The sequence below is a fragment of the Thalassophryne amazonica genome, chromosome 23 (assembly GCF_902500255.1).
Source record: "Thalassophryne amazonica chromosome 23, fThaAma1.1, whole genome shotgun sequence".
NCBI lineage: Eukaryota > Metazoa > Chordata > Actinopteri > Batrachoidiformes > Batrachoididae > Thalassophryne > Thalassophryne amazonica.
Window position 1 is genome coordinate 32,013,899 of NC_047125.1, and position 17,038 is coordinate 32,030,936.

Here is a 17,038-nt window from a genome sequence, read left to right on the forward strand (position 1 = left end):
CAGCCGGCGTAGTAGCTAGTGTCGTGGTTGCCAGACTTGTTGTTTCAGCCGGCGTAGTAGCTAGTGTCGTGGTTGCCAGACTTGTTGTTTCAGCCGGTGTTGTACCTAGTGTTGTGGTTGCCAGACTTGTTGTTTCAGGTGATGTTGCTGCTTGTGTTGTGGTTGCCAGACTAGTTGTGCTTACAGCTGTTGTTGTGTTGTCAGCGTTGGAAATCGAATTCATGGGAACAGTGGAGTTTGGAGCGCTAAAATCAACTCCCACCCCTTGGTATGTGACTTCTGGAGGTTCTGCAGTTCCATTTTCTGAGGTCAAAACAAAGGACAAACAGTTTGATTTACATTAATAAAATATGAATTGATAATGAATAAATCAGTGATAGTTGTGTTACTGAGTTTGCTGTTTTATCATGTTAGTGTGTAAACTGACCACTCAGAATTCCAGTGCCCATCGACAGTAAGTTACTTAGGGTTCGTCCCATTGGGATAAATAACGGTGCCTCAAATACACACTGGATCCTTGTTCCTGTGACGCTGCCCGTCACTGAGGTCACACTTTGTGGCTGCAGAACGAAAACCATTTAACACATGACCAATACGCCAATAACTTCAAGAGAACATGTTTACAATGAATATTATGATGATTCATGGTTTGTTTCCGTCATAATAAATATGTGCACAGTTGCACTGAGGCAGGTAGAACTCACCGGCACAAAAGTCACTGTGCCCTGGTCAAACAGAGCACTGAAAAATTTTACCGATGTATCCTTATTGTCGTTACAGATGTACATGGTGTCATTTCCTCCCTGTGGACAAACAGTTGGTTCTCTTTAGAGGTGACTTTGACACAAAGCTGTTGTTTCTATCAGAGTTACACTTAAAGTCCATTTGTTCATCAACTGTCAGTGAGAGAGTTGATTTTCTGTACCGGTGTGCTGTCAGCTGAGATGATGATAGCAATGTAGCCACTTGAGAATCCTGAAAACTTAAATCTGAACCGATCACCGCCGACTGAGCGAACAGCCAAGAAGATACAAGGGCTTTGTGATGGATCACAATTCGGGGCCTCAGATATGCACAAATCAGTGATGCCACACCCGGTACGATCAGTTGGAGTCTGCAAACACAAAAAGACGTAGGTAAGATGATCACGATGTTTTAATTTCTAAACTTATCTTTTAAGCTGACAGTGAAAGAAACCCCTACAAGTTGACAGAAATTAAATTACAATATTAAAGCCAAAGCCAAGTTACTTTTTATTTATGTTTTCATGTTGTAGAGACGTTTTCACTGTCAGTTTAAAGGGAATATTCTTGAACTTTTAATATAATGACAGTTGAATTACTTTATTAAAATTTCATGTTTTAAAAAGAAAGTCTTTACCTTACAGACACAAATGTTTTTGTGACATGGTATTACACCATGAATTCATTAACATGTTTTTTTTTTTTCCCAGTAATTAGTTTTTACTTATCATAATTGTCTGTAGTCACTCACAGAGAGAGGTCCTGCTATGATGAAAAGCACAGTAGCTGGAGTTGCCACTGCTGTTGTCACTTGTGTTATCAACACTGTGGGGGTGGTGGCATTGGTAGCTGCTGCTTGTGTCGTGGTTGCCAGACTTGTTGTTTCAGCCGGCGTAGTAGCTATTGTCGTGGTTGCCAGACTTGTTGTTTCAGCCGGCGTAGTAGCTAGTGTCGTGGTTGCCAGACTTGTTGTTTCAGGTGATGTTGCTGCTTGTGTTGTGGTTGCCAGACTAGTTGTGCTTACAGCTGTTGTTGTGTTGTCAGCGTTGGAAATCGAATTCATGGGAACAGTAGAGTTTGGAGCGCTAAAATCAACTCCCACCCCTTGGTATGTGACTTCTGGAGGTTCTGCAGTTCCATTTTCTGAGGTCAAAACAAAGGACAAACAAATAGTTTGATTTACATTAATAAAATATTAATTGATAATGAATAAATCAGTGATAGTTGTGTTACTGAGTTTGTTGTTTTATCATGTTAGTGTGTAAACTGACCACTCAGAATTCCAGTGCCCATCGACAGTAAGTTACTTAGGGTTCGTCCCATTGGGATAAATAACGGTGCCTCAAATACACACTGGATCCTTGTTCCTGTGACGCTGCCCGTCACTGAGGTCACACTTTGTGGCTGCAGAGCGAAAACCATTTAACACATGACCAATACGCCAATAACTTCAAGAGAACATGTTTACAATGAATATTATGATGATTCATGGTTTGTTTCCGTCATAATAAATATGTGCACAGTTGCACTGAGGCAGGTAGAACTCACCGGCACAAAAGTCACTGTGCCCTGGTCAAACAGAGCACTGAAAAATTTTACCGATGTATCCTTATTGTCGTTACAGATGTACATGGTGTCATTTCCTCCCTGTGGACAAACAGTTGGTTCTCTTTAGAGGTGACTTTGACACAAAGCTGTTGTTTCTATCAGAGTTACACTTAAAGTCCATTTGTTCATCAACTGTCAGTGAGAGAGTTGATTTTCTGTACCGGTGTGCTGTCAGCTGAGATGATGATAGCAATGTAGCCACTTGAGAATCCTGAAAACTTAAATCTGAACCGATCACCGCCAACTGAGCGAACAGCCAAGAAGATACAAGGGCTTTGTGATGGATCACAATTCGGGGCCTCAGATATGCACAAATCAGTGATGCCACACCCGGTACGATCAATTGGAGTCTGCAAACACAAAAGACGTAGGTAAGATGATCACGATGTTTTAATTTCTAAACTTATCTTTTAAGCTGACAGTGAAAGAAACCCATACAAGTTGACAGAAATTAAATTACAATATTAAAGCCAAAGCCAAGTTACTTTTTATTTATATTTTCATGTTGTAGAGACGTTTTCACTGTCAGTTTAAAGGGAATATTCTTGAACTTTTAATATAATGACAATTGAATTATTTTATTAAAATTTCATGTTTTAAAAGAAAGTCTTTACCTTACAGACACAAATGTTTTTGTGACATGGTATTACACCATGAATTCACTAACATGTTTTTTTTTTTTCCCAGTAATTAGTTTTTACTTATAATTGTCTGTAGTCACTCACAGAGAGAGGTCCTGCTATGATGAAAAGCACAGTAGCTGGAGTTGCCACTGCTGTTGTCACTTGTGTTATCAACACTGTGGGGGTGGTGGCATTGGTAGCTGCTGCTTGTGTCGTGGTTGCCAGACTTGTTGTTTCAGCCGGCGTAGTAGCTAGTGTCGTGGTTGCCAGACTTGTTGTTTCAGGTGATGTTGCTGCTTGTGTTGTGGTTGCCAGACTAGTTGTGCTTACAGCTGTTGTTGTGTTGTCAGCGTTGGAAATCAAATTCATGGGAACAGTGGAGTTTGGAGCGCTAAAATCAACTCCCACCCCTTGGTATGTGACTTCTGGAGGTTCTGCAGTTCCATTTTCTGAGGTCAAAACAAAGGACAAACAAATAGTTTGATTTACATTAATAAAATATTAATTGATAATGAATAAATCAGTGATAGTTGTGTTACTGAGTTTGCTGTTTTATCATGTTAGTGTGTAAACTGACCACTCAGAATTCCAGTGCCCATCGACAGTAAGTTATTTAGGGTTCGTCCCATTGGGATAAATAACGGTGCCTCAAATACACACTGGATCCTTGTTCCTGTGACGCTGCCCGTCACTGAGGTCACACTTTGTGGCTGCAGAGCGAAAACCATTTAACACATGACCAATACGCCAATAACTTCAAGAGAACATGTTTACAATGAATATTATGATGATTCATGGTTTGTTTCCGTCATAATAAATATGTGCACGGTTGCACTGAGGCAGGTAGAACTCACCGGCACAAAAGTCACTGTGCCCTGGTCAAACAGAGCACTGAAAAATTTTACCGATGTATCCTTATTGTCGTTACAGATGTACATGGTGTCATTTCCTCCCTGTGGACAAACAGTTGGTTCTCTTTAGAGGTGACTTTGACACAAAGCTGTTGTTTCTATCAGAGTTACACTTAAAGTCCATTTGTTCAACTGTCAGTGAGAGAGTTGATTTCTGTACCAGTGTGCTGTCAGCTGAGATGATGATAGCAATGTAGCCACTTGAGAATCCTGAAAACTTAAATCTGAACCGATCACCGCCGACTGAGCGAACAGCCAAGAAGATACAAGGGCTTTGTGATGGATCACAATTCGGGGCCTCAGATATGCACAAATCAGTGATGCCACACCCGGTACGATCAATTGGAGTCTGCAAACACAAAAAGACGTAGGTAAGATTATCACGATGTTTTAATTTCTAAACTTATCTTTTAAGCTGACAGTGAAAGAAACCCATACAAGTTGACAGAAATTAAATTACAATATTAAAGCCAAAGCCGAGTTACTTTTTATTTATGTTTTCATGTTGTAGAGACGTTTTCACTGTCAGTTTAAAGGGAATATTCTTGAACTTTTAATATAATGACATTTGAATTATTTTATTAAAATTTCATGTTTTAAAAAGAAAGTCTTTACCTTACAGACACAAACGTTTTTGTGACATGGTATTACACCATGAATTCACTAACATGTTTTTTTTTTCCCCAGTAATTAGTTTTTACTTATCATAATTGTCTGTAGTCACTCACAGAGAGAGGTCCTGCTATGATGAAAAGCACAGTAGCTAGAGTTGGCACTGCTGTTGTCGCTTGTGTTATCAACACTGTGGGGGTGGTGGCATTGGTAGCTGCTGCTTGTGTCGTGGTTGCCAGACTTGTTGTTTCAGCCGGCGTAGTAGCTAGTGTCGTGGTTGCCAGACTTGTTGTTTCAGCCGGCGTAGTAGCTAGTGTCGTGGTTGCCAGACTTGTTGTTTCAGCCGGCGTAGTAGCTAGTGTCGTGGTTCCCAGACTTGTTGTTTCAGCCGGCGTAGTAGCTAGTGTCGTGGTTCCCAGACTTGTTGTTTCAGCCGGCGTAGTAACTAGTGTCGTGGTTCCCAGACTTGTTGTTTCAGCCGGCGTTGTAGCTAGTGTCGTGGTTGCCAGACTTGTTGTTTCAGACGTTGTTGTAGCTAGTGTCATGGTTGCCAGACTTGTTGTTTCAGACGTTGTTGTAGCTAGTGTCATGGTTGCCAGACTTGTTGTTTCAGACGTTGTTGTAGCTAGTGTCGTGGTTCCCAGACTTGTTGTTTCAGACGTTGTTGTAGCTAGTGTCGTGGTTGCCAGACTTGTTGTTTCAGCCGGCGTAGTAGCTAGTGTCGTGGTTCCCAGACTTGTTGTTTCAGCCGGCGTAGTACCTAGTGTCGTGGTTGCCAGACTTGTTATTTCAGCCGGCGTAGTAGCTAGTGTCGTGGTTGCCAGACTTGTTGTTTCAGCCGGCGTAGTAGCTAGTGTCGTGGTTGCCAGACTTGTTGTTTCAGCCGGTGTTGTACCTAGTGTTGTGGTTGCCAGACTTGTTGTTTCAGGTGATGTTGCTGCTTGTGTTGTGGTTGCCAGACTAGTTGTGCTTACAGCTGTTGTTGTGTTGTCAGCGTTGGAAATCGAATTCATGGGAACAGTGGAGTTTGGAGCGCTAAAATCAACTCCCACCCCTTGGTATGTGACTTCTGGAGGTTCTGCAGTTCCATTTTCTGAGGTCAAAACAAAGGACAAACAAATAGTTTGATTTACATTAATAAAATATGAATTGATAATGAATAAATCAGTGATAGTTGTGTTACTGAGTTTGCTGTTTTATCATGTTAGTGTGTAAACTGACCACTCAGAATTCCAGTGCCCATCGACAGTAAGTTACTTAGGGTTCGTCCCATTGGGATAAATAACGGTGCCTCAAATACACACTGGATCCTTGTTCCTGTGACGCTGCCCGTCACTGAGGTCACACTTAGTGGCTGCAGAACGAAACCATTTAACACATGACCATACACCAATAACTTCAAGTCATGTTTGCAATGAATATTATGATGATTCATGGTTTGTTTCCGTCATAATAAATATGTGCACAGTTGCACTGAGGCAGGTAGAACTCACCGGCACAAAAGTCACTGTGCCCTGGTCAAACAGAGCACTGAAAATTTTACCGATGTATCCTTATTGTCGTTACAGATGTACATGGTGTCATTTCCTCCCTGTGGACAAACAGTTGGTTCTCTTTAGAGGTGACTTTGACACAAAGCTGTTGTTTCTATCAGAGTTACACTTAAAGTCCATTTGTTCATCAACTGTCAGTGAGAGAGCTGATTTTCTGTACCGGTGTGCTGTCAGCTGAGATGATGATAGCAATGTAGCCACTTGAGAATCCTGAAAACTTAAATCTGAACCGATCACCGCCGACTGAGCGAACAGCCAAGAAGATACAAGGGCTTTGTGATGGATCACAATTCGGGGCCTCAGATATGCACAAATCAGTGATGCCACACCCGGTACGATCAGTTGGAGTCTGCAAACACAAAAAGACGTAGGTAAGATGATCACGATGTTTTAATTTCTAAACTTATCTTTTAAGCTGACAGTGAAAGAAACCCCTACAAGTTGACAGAAATTAAATTACAATATTAAAGCCAAAGCCAAGTTACTTTTTATTTATGTTTTCATGTTGTAGAGACGTTTTCACTGTCAGTTTAAAGGGAATATTCTTGAACTTTTAATATAATGACAGTTGAATTACTTTATTAAAATTTCATGTTTTAAAAAGAAAGTCTTTACCTTACAGACACAAATGTTTTTGTGACATGGTATTACACCATGAATTCATTAACATGTTTTTTTTTTTCCCAGTAATTAGTTTTTACTTATCATAATTGTCTGTAGTCACTCACAGAGAGAGGTCCTGCTATGATGAAAAGCACAGTAGCTGGAGTTGCCACTGCTGTTGTCACTTGTGTTATCAAACACTGTGGGGGTGGTGGCATTGGTAGCTGCTGCTTGTGTCGTGGTTGCCAGACTGTTGTTTCAGCCGGCGTAGTAGCTATTGTCGTGGTTGCCAGACTTGTTGTTTCAGCCGGCGTAGTAGCTAGTGTCGTGGTTGCCAGACTTGTTGTTTCAGGTGATGTTGCTTCTTGTGTTGTGGTTGCCAGACTAGTTGTGCTTACAGCTGTTGTTGTGTTGTCAGCGTTGGAAATCGAATTCATGGGAACAGTAGAGTTTGGAGCGCTAAATCAACTCCCACCCCTTGGTATGTGACTTCTGGAGGTTCTGCAGTTCCATTTTCTGAGGTCAAAACAAAGGACAAACAAATAGTTTGATTTACATTAATAAAATATTAATTGATAATGAATAAATCAGTGATAGTTGTGTTACTGAGTTTGTTGTTTTATCATGTTAGTGTGTAAACTGACCACTCAGAATTCCAGTGCCCATCGACAGTAAGTTACTTAGGGTTCGTCCCATTGGGATAAATAACGGTGCCTCAAATACACACTGGATCCTTGTTCCTGTGATGCTGCCCGTCACTGAGGTCACACTTTGTGGCTGCAGAGCGAAAACCATTTAACACATGACCAATACGCCAATAACTTCAAGAGAACATGTTTACAATGAATATTATGATGATTCATGGTTTGTTTCCGTCATAATAAATATGTGCACAGTTGCACTGAGGCAGGTAGAACTCACCGGCACAAAAGTCACTGTGCCCTGGTCAAACAGAGCACTGAAAAATTTTACCGATGTATCCTTATTGTCGTTACAGATGTACATGGTGTCATTTCCTCCCTGTGGACAAACAGTTGGTTCTCTTTAGAGGTGACTTTGACACAAAGCTGTTGTTTCTATCAGAGTTACACTTAAAGTCCATTTGTTCATCAACTGTCAGTGAGAGAGTTGATTTTCTGTACCGGTGTGCTGTCAGCTGAGATGATGATAGCAATGTAGCCACTTGAGAATCCTGAAAACTTAAATCTGAACCGATCACCGCCAACTGAGCGAACAGCCAAGAAGATACAAGGGCTTTGTGATGGATCACAATTCGGGGCCTCAGATATGCACAAATCAGTGATGCCACACCCGGTACGATCAATTGGAGTCTGCAAACACAAAAAGACGTAGGTAAGATGATCACGATGTTTTAATTTCTAAACTTATCTTTTAAGCTGACAGTGAAAGAAACCCATACAAGTTGACAGAAATTAAATTACAATATTAAAGCCAAAGCCAAGTTACTTTTTATTTATATTTTCATGTTGTAGAGACGTTTTCACTGTCAGTTTAAAGGGAATATTCTTGAACTTTTAATATAATGACAATTGAATTATTTTATTAAAATTTCATGTTTTAAAAAGAAAGTCTTTACCTTACAGACACAAATGTTTTTGTGACATGGTATTACACCATGAATTCACTAACATGTTTTTTTTTTTTCCCAGTAATTAGTTTTTACTTATCATAATTGTCTGTAGTCACTCACAGAGAGAGGTCCTGCTATGATGAAAAGCACAGTAGCTGGAGTTGCCACTGCTGTTGTCACTTGTGTTATCAACACTGTGGGGGTGGTGGCATTGGTAGCTGCTGCTTGTGTCGTGGTTGCCAGACTTGTTGTTTCAGCCGGCGTAGTAGCTATTGTCGTGGTTGCCAGACTTGTTGTTTCAGCCGGCGTAGTAGCTAGTGTCGTGGTTGCCAGACTTGTTGTTTCAGGTGATGTTGCTGCTTGTGTTGTGGTTGCCAGACTAGTTGTGCTTACAGCTGTTGTTGTGTTGTCAGCGTTGGAAATCGAATTCATGGGAACAGTGGAGTTTGGAGCGCTAAAATCAACTCCCACCCCTTGGTATGTGACTTCTGGAGGTTCTGCAGTTCCATTTTCTGAGGTCAAAACAAAGGACAAACAAATAGTTTGATTAACATTAATAAAATATGAATTGATAATGAATAAATCCGCGATAGTTGTGTGACTGAGTGACTGAGTTTGTTGTTTTATCATGTTAGTGATTAAACTGACCACTCAGAATTCCAGTGCCCATCGACAGTAAGTTATTTAGGGTTCGTCCCATTGGGATAAATAACGGTGCCTCAAATACACACTGGATCCTTGTTCCTGTGACGCTGCCCGTCACTGAGGTCACACTTTGTGGCTGCAGAGCGAAAACCATTTAACACATGACCAATACGCCAATAACTTCAAGAGAACATGTTTACAATGAATATTATGATGATTCATGGTTTGTTTCCGTCATAATAAATATGTGCACAGTTGCACTGAGGCAGGTAGAACTCACCGGCACAAAAGTCACTGTGCCCTGGTCAAACAGAGCACTGAAAAATTTTACCGATGTATCCTTATTGTCGTTACAGATGTACATGGTGTCATTTCCTCCCTGTGGACAAACAGTTGGTTCTCTTTAGAGGTGACTTTGACACAAAGCTGTTGTTTCTATCAGAGTTACACTTAAAGTCCATTTGTTCATCAACTGTCAGTGAGAGAGTTGATTTTCTGTACCGGTGTGCTGTCAGCTGAGATGATGATAGCAATGTAGCCACTTGAGAATCCTGAAAACTTAAATCTGAACCGATCACCGCCAACTGAGCGAACAGCCAAGAAGATACAAGGGCTTTGTGATGGATCACAATTCGGGGCCTCAGATATGCACAAATCAGTGATGCCACACCCGGTACGATCAATTGGAGTCTGCAAACACAAAAAGACGTAGGTAAGATGATCACGATGTTTTAATTTCTAAACTTATCTTTTAAGCTGACAGTGAAAGAAACCCATACAAGTTGACAGAAATTAAATTACAATATTAAAGCCAAAGCCGAGTTACTTTTTATTTATGTTTTCATGTTGTAGAGACGTTTTCACTGTCAGTTTAAAGGGAATATTCTTGAACTTTTAATATAATGACAATTGAATTATTTTATTAAAATTTCATGTTTTAAAAAGAAAGTCTTTACCTTACAGACACAAATGTTTTTGTGACATGGTATTACACCATGAATTCACTAACATGTTTTTTTTTTCCCAGTAATTAGTTTTTACTTATCATAATTGTCTGTAGTCACTCACAGAGAGAGGTCCTGCTATGATGAAAAGCACAGTAGCTGGAGTTGCCACTGCTGTTGTCACTTGTGTTATCAACACTGTGGGGGTGGTGGCATTGGTAGCTGCTGCTTGTGTCGTGGTTGCCAGACTTGTTGTTTCAGACGTTGTTGTAGCTAGTGTCATGGTTGCCAGACTTGTTGTTTCAGACGTTGTTGTAGCTAGTGTCATGGTTGCCAGACTTGTTGTTTCAGACGTTGTTGTAGCTAGTGTCGTGGTTGCCAGACTTGTTGTTTCAGCCGGCGTAGTAGCTAGTGTCGTGGTTCCCAGACTTGTTGTTTCAGCCGGCGTAGTAGCTAGTGTCGTGGTTGCCAGACTTGTTATTTCAGCCGGCGTAGTAGCTAGTGTCGTGGTTGCCAGACTTGTTGTTTCAGCCGGTGTTGTACCTAGTGTTGTGGTTGCCAGACTTGTTGTTTCAGGTGATGTTGCTGCTTGTGTTGTGGTTGCCAGACTAGTTGTGCTTACAGCTGTTGTTGTGTTGTCAGCGTTGGAAATCGAATTCATGGGAACAGTGGAGTTTGTAGCGCTAAAATCAACTCCCACCCCTTGGTATGTGACTTCTGGAGGTTCTGCAGTTCCATTTTCTGAGGTCAAAACAAAGGACAAACAAATAGTTTGATTAACATTAATAAAATATGAATTGATAATGAATAATCCGTGATAGTTGTGACTGAGTGACTGAGTTTGCTGTTTTATCATGTTAGTGTGTAAACTGACCACTCAGAATTCCAGTGCCCATCGACAGTAAGTTATTTAGGGTTCGTCCCATTGGGATAAATAACGGTGCCTCAAATACACACTGGATCCTTGTTCCTGTGACGCTGCCCGTCACTGAGGTCACACTTAGTGGCTGCAGAACGAAAACCATTTAACACATGACCAATACACCAATAACTTCAAGTCATGTTTGCAATGAATATTATGATGATTCATGGTTTGTTTCCGTCATAATAAATATGTGCACAGTTGCACTGAGGCAGGTAGAACTCACCGGCACAAAAGTCACTGTGCCCTGGTCAAACAGAGCACTGAAAAATTTTACCGATGTATTCTTATTGTCGTTACAGATGTACATGGTGTCATTTCCTCCCTGTGGACAAACAGTTGGTTCTCTTTAGAGGTGACTTTGACACAAAGCTGTTGTTTCTATCAGAGTTACACTTAAAGTCCATTTGTTCATCAACTGTCAGTGAGAGAGCTGATTTTCTGTACCAGTGTGCTGTCAGCTGAGATGATGATAGCAATGTAGCCACTTGAGAATCCTGAAAACTTAAATCTGAACCTATCACCGCCGACTGAGCGAACAGCCAAGAAGATACAAGGGCTTTGTGATGGATCACAATTCGGGGCCTCAGATATGCACAAATCAGTGATGCCACACCCCGGTACGATCAATTGGAGTCTGCAAACACAAAAAGACGTAGGTAAGATGATCACGATGTTTTAATTTCTAAACTTATCTTTTAAGCTGACAGTGAAAGAAACCCATACAAGTTGACAGAAATTAAATTACAATATTAAAGCCAAAGCCAAGTTACTTTTTATTTATGTTTTCATGTTGTAGAGACGTTTTCACTGTCAGTTTAAAGGGAATATTCTTGAACTTTTAATATAATGACAATTGAATTACTTTATTAAAATTTCATGTTTTAAAAAGAAAGTCTTTACCTTACAGACACAAATGTTTTGTGACATGGTATTACACCATGAATTCATTAACATGTTTTTTTTTTTTCCCAGTAATTAGTTTTACTTATCATAATTGTCTGTAGTCACTCACAGAGAGAGGTCCTGCTATGATGAAAAGCACAGTAGCTGGAGTTGCCACTGCTGTTGTCACTTGTGTTATCAACACTGTGGGGGTGGTGGCATTGGTAGCTGCTGCTTGTGTCGTGGTTGCCAGACTTGTTGTTTCAGCCGGCGTAGTAGCTATTGTCGTGGTTGCCAGACTTGTTGTTTCAGCCGGCGTAGTAGCTAGTGTCGTGGTTGCCAGACTTGTTTCAGCCGGCGTTGTAGCTAGTGTCGTGTTTGCCAGACTTGTTGTTTCAGACGGCATAGTAGCTAGTGTCATGGTTGCCAGACTTGTTGTTTCAGACGGCGTTGTAGCTAGTGTCGTGGTTGCCAGACTTGTTGTTTCAGACGTTGTTGTAGCTAGTGTCATGGTTGCCAGACTTGTTGTTTCAGGTGATGTTGTAGCTAGTGTCATGGTTGCCAGACTTGTTGTTTCAGACGTTGTTGTAGCTAGTGTCATGGTTGCCAGACTTGTTGTTTCAGACGTTGTTGTAGCTAGTGTCATGGTTGCCAGACTTGTTGTTTCAGACGGCGTAGTAGCTAGTGTCATGGTTGCCAGACTTGTTGTTTCAGACGTTGTTGTAGCTAGTGTCATGGTTGCCAGACTTGTTGTTTCAGGTGATGTTGCTGCTTGTGTTGTGGTTGCCAGAGTAGTTGTGCTTACAGCTGTTGTTGTGTTGTCAGCGTTGGTGCTCACCAACATCCAGGAAAGAGTCACCAACAGGACACTGAGGACCACTCTGTGGTCCATGCCTGCAGTAGATTAAGAGCATTTTGGTTAATTAAGTCATGGTTCCTTCAGCTCTTGTTATTCAGTGTGATTCCCCATGTTCCCTCATGAAATTACCACAAAACCAGTACTGCCAGATTTGAAGAGAGAAACATCCATGCCTATGAAAGCCTTTCACTGCAAAATGCTGGTTGACTCTAAGACGATAACAGTGAGTCCTGTATTGGCCCTGAGGCCTATTGGTGCCAGTGGTTTTTCCTGGATCCGTTACCACTCCCCCTTCCATCTCCAGGCACAGCTTTTACCATATTTGGGGCTGAGTGGACTGGGATAATGTCGTTGACGTATTTTGTCCAACGACACAGGTTCAGTGACTGGGAATTAAACCCAGGTTTATGGTTGACCAAACGTGAATAGTGCAGGGCAGTCTCATTTGTACCCCTGCATGATATTGCGGAATTTCACCATTTCCAGGCACAGCCTGCCATTGCCAACACATCACAACATCACTTCAAATGGAAAAACACTATACTGTTTTGTTTTTGGCAGCAATCATCGAAGCAGTTGCGAAAAGTGTGAAAAGATTTTTTTTGTTTTTGCGGGTCCCAGTGGAAAAGGGAAGACAAGACAAATGGGAGAGGTTGTGTCAGTACGTTTCGGCCTCTCTCACCTGCACAACTGCCTCGACATGTTTGAGCTTTGGGTCATAAACAAACCAAGCAACACGTCTGCTTTGCACCGCATTGTCACTTTTTCTTTGCATTTTCTCTTTGTTTGCCATGTAATTTGCCGAAAAACCCAGAGGATTAGGATTAGAATCATATGCATCATATTTTAACCCTTTAGTGCCCACCCTCAAACGAGACTGCACTGCCCAATTAAGACCATATAATTAGATAATCTGTGTAACTACCAACTTCACCAGGTGATTTCATTGGTTGAATTTACATTATATTAAAGTGTTTTAACAACATTTTAACTGCATATATTAATAATACATAAATGTGTTTATAAATATACAAGACAAGCTAATTACATAAATGTATCGATATATACTTTTTTAATATTTATTTTTAAAGTACAAGCACACATCTTAAACACGATGCACACATCATAAATAAACACAAATACATCTCGCACATCAGGAGACTGGTGTTGATATTTCACCCAAGGTGATTTAATACATACAAATACTTGTATTTGTGAACCAAGACATGTTGTGGTAGACGATTGGAACAATAGTCTTCCCCAACATGTCTTGGTCAAACAAGGAAAAGACATTTTGCCTGGAGGCCTGTTTCACCAACAAATTATACCATTTGGAGCATAATTTTGAAAGAACATTACTTTTATGCAAAGTGACCAAGATAACTGAAACTTTGAGGAATGATCATACACAGACTGACTTAAACTTCAGTCTATGTATGACTTTAATGACCACTTTGAAGAATTCATTACAAGTTTTTTACGTTCTGTTTTTTGGAGGGCAGGGGGAGTCACCCTGTATTTATACCTTAATTCATGTATTTGTATGTTTTGACGTTTATTTACACACTGTAAATAAATTTCTATATTTTGACATTTAGGTACTGTATTATACTTGAATGGCAGCATGGTGGCTTAGTGGTTAGCACTGTTGCTTCACAGAAAGAAGGTCATGGGTTTGATCCCCGCCGGTGGCCTTTCTTTGTGGAGGTTGCATGTTCTCCCCGTATTTGCATGGGTTTCCTCTGGGTGCTCTGGTTTCCTCCCACATTCAAAAGACATGTAAGCTAGGTGAATTGGAAACTTTGTAACTGTCCAGGTCTCTCTTGCAAAAGAGATCTTGATCTGAATGGGACTAACCTGGTTAAATAAAGGTTAAATTAAAAATTACATCGTGTGAGAGTGTGTCTGCATGAACGGGTGAATGTGAGGCATCATTGTAAAGAGCTATGAGCATCTGATGCAGATGGAAAAGTGGTAAATAAATGCAGACCATTTATATAACCATTTTCTGAAAGGTCAATGGAGAAAATGAATAGGATTTTTACTTGTAGATCTGGAGCCCTTAAAGTGGGCACTCCCTGTTGAGCTGAGTGTGAATTGGAAACTTTAAAATTGACCGTCATGGTTGGAGGAAACCAAGGCACCATCCCTACAGCAGTATCATGCTGTGGGGACATCTTTCCTCAACCTCCACCAGAAATGAGTCCCATTTACTGACGAGGACCCGAACACAGCTCTCGTTTTGTTAGTACAGAGATTGGATGGCCCTGAGATGGACCCCCTCAATCCATACTGCAACACCTTGCACAGCATCTCCCGGGGTACCTGACCATACACCTTCTCCAAGTCCACAAAACACATGTAGACTGGTTAGGATTCAACTACCGGCCAAACCCTCCTTTCCAACACCCTGGAGTAGACTTTACCAGGGAGACTCAATTTGTTTTGTTACACACATACATACATACACACACTCTCTGGTCCCCCTTTTTTTTTTTAAAATGGGGATCACCACCCACGTTTGCCACTCTTTTGGCACTGTTTCAGACCTCCACACAGTGTTGCAGAGACATCTCATCGAAGACAGTCTCTCCACACCCAGAGCCTTCAGCATTTCTGCACAGATGTCATCCAGCCCCAGGGCTTTGCCACTACGGAGTTGTTTCACTACCTCTGTGACTTCCACCAGGGAAATCGATGACGATCAGCCATCAGTAATTTCCATATTGCATTATATTTATGTTTATGATATATCTTGAATGATAACATAAAGCCAGTTGATACACTTCAGTGATATGTACATCAACATCATATCATGATTGTTTCCAAACTGGTGTTATTGCCTACCTGTCCTGTCTTGGATTTGAGAAGTGAGAATCCGTTTAAAAAATAAAAAAAGATGAGGATGGCAGCACTGCAAATCTGTGCAGAAGAAACCCTTGTATGCGTTGCTTTCCTTTGGGTGTGGCTCACAGGGTGCTCGTCATCCTTGATGCTCTGACTGACTCCAAGGTAAAGATGTGACACCTGCTCAGCCTGGAGCACTATTTAAACAAAGGAGGAGCGATGACTAATGATAACACATTCTTCTTCTTGAAGGAGTGTCTCTTTTTGGCTGCCACACTCCTCTGACGTCAAACATATTATATCATAAGAGATAGGGACTGAAAAATAAGCTTTGTTGAGGTGGGCAAAAAGGACACACCTTTGTTACATATTTATGCAAATGATTAATGGGATGTATTTATGTCACTGTTTTTTCATCTGATACAGATGCTTTACAATCAGCAGCCAGTCTGCTCTGTGTCAGCCTGATCCCGTCTGATCTCAGAAGCTAAGCAGTGTGGGGCCTGGTTAGTACTTGGATGGGAGACCTCTATGGACTGCCAGCGGCTGTGTGTGTTTCTCCAGGTAAACCTGGAGTTGTGCCAGGAAGGGCATCCGGCGTAAAACCTGTGCCAAATACCAATGCAGGATCTGGGTGAATCCGCTGTGGTGACCCCGAGCTGATGCTTTAGAATAATGCATCACATTCACACAAACACTCTGATGTCAAGGTACTGCCATGTAATGCACACAACTGCACACATAGACCTACACACCTCATGACTTTGCTGAAAGGTACCTTAGTGGGTTTCTTAATTGAAACCCACCCAAAAGTCAAGTCAGGTCACCCAAAAGGTGACTTGAGACTTGACTTGGGACTTGCAGAATGATGACTTGAGAATGACTTGGCAGTGACTTTGTCCCACCTCTGATGCTTGGTCTTGTTGGATCTACTGAATCTACTGGTACCTTGTTTCCCATGTAACAATAAGAAATATACTCAAAACCTGGATTAATCTTTTAGCCACATAGCACTACTATTATTCTGAACACTACTGTAAATACCGTCAGAAGTTTTTTACCAGATACAGTTGTGCTTTCACACCCAACAACTCTGTCCTATAAATAGCAGGTGTACTTCTGTTCATCTGCGCATATTTCAGCTCCTCTTAAAATGAGGTGTGATCAGGCACAGGGCAGCTTTAGTGCCATTGTTTGGAAGCAGAAAGTGATTGCATCAAAAAACAATTCTAAAGACAAGCACGAGGTCTTTGAGGTATTTATGCAGTGCAATATTCAGACATGTAGAGTCCTGTGCATTGTAAAACTTTTCAAAATAGTTTAACTCGGAAATGAAGGCTCACCTGCTGTCTCCCCCCCCCCCCCCCCTTCCAAGATGGCGCCACATGAAGGTGCCCTGGTATTCTGGTGCTCCCTGTTTTGTCTGTTTTTGTGTGTGAATCGTGTGTCATCGTGTTCCTACACCCGCGAGGAGCTTCTAAACATCAAATCATCAACACCCACGGACATTACGCCAGGGATATTTCTCTCCAACGTCTGCTCACTCCACAACAAGATGGATGAGCTGGCACTGCTGATGAAGAAGAATAGAGATTTCTCCTCATCTTGTGTACTGTGCTTCACGGAGACGTGGTTAAATGCACAGACACCGGACTGCGCGCTCCAACTAGAGGGATTCCGACTCCTTCGTGC

The 17,038-nt window shown here is 41.4% G+C and overlaps 1 protein-coding gene and 1 long non-coding RNA gene across 5 annotated transcripts; one reads left to right on the top strand and one right to left on the bottom strand.

Moving 5' to 3' along the window:
- Positions 1-3,173: 3,173 nt before the first annotated feature.
- Positions 3,174-12,012, top strand: LOC117504812. Of its 2 annotated transcripts, none has more exons than XR_004558901.1 (3): positions 3,174-3,258; positions 6,916-7,005; positions 11,908-12,012. It is a non-coding gene; the product is annotated as an uncharacterized LOC117504812 (long non-coding RNA). The 2 variants fall into 2 exon arrangements; XR_004558902.1 differs by lacking the exon at positions 11,908-12,012 and adding an exon at positions 10,230-10,326.
- LOC117504809 (flocculation protein FLO11-like) lies at positions 7,043-12,038 on the bottom strand. Of its 3 annotated transcripts, XM_034164330.1 has the most exons (14): positions 11,771-12,038; positions 11,203-11,392; positions 10,982-11,080; positions 10,708-10,840; positions 9,958-10,574; positions 9,391-9,579; positions 9,170-9,268; positions 8,893-9,025; positions 8,535-8,756; positions 8,365-8,489; positions 7,796-7,984; positions 7,575-7,673; positions 7,298-7,430; positions 7,043-7,169 (listed from the first exon to the last, which is right to left on the bottom strand). In XM_034164330.1, exons 3-14 carry the CDS (start codon positions 11,063-11,065, stop codon positions 7,087-7,089), a joined length of 2,106 nt encoding a protein of 701 aa, XP_034020221.1. In that variant the 5' UTR covers positions 11,066-11,080; positions 11,203-11,392; positions 11,771-12,038; the 3' UTR covers positions 7,043-7,086. The 3 variants fall into 3 exon arrangements, with proteins under 3 accessions (XP_034020221.1, XP_034020220.1, XP_034020219.1); XM_034164329.1 differs by having other exon boundaries at positions 8,365-8,756; positions 10,711-10,840; XM_034164328.1 differs by having other exon boundaries at positions 8,365-8,756.
- Between the last annotated feature and the right edge of the window lie 5,000 nt (positions 12,039-17,038).

What these genes read in the sequence shown, in the direction of transcription:
- LOC117504809 (XM_034164328.1), bottom strand. Translation starts at nt 11,065, where the DNA reads ATGTACATCTGTAACGACAATAAGAATACATCGGTAAAATTTTTCAGT. An exon ending in TCATAGCAGGACCTCTCTCT is followed by an intron (nt 9,580 to 9,957) that starts GTGAGTGACTAC and finishes TTGTGTTTGCAG; the next exon opens with ACTCCAATTGATCGTACCGG. An exon ending in GGGCACTGGAATTCTGAGTG is followed by an intron (nt 7,170 to 7,297) that starts GTCAGTTTACAC and finishes TTTTGACCTCAG; the next exon opens with AAAATGGAACTGCAGAACCT.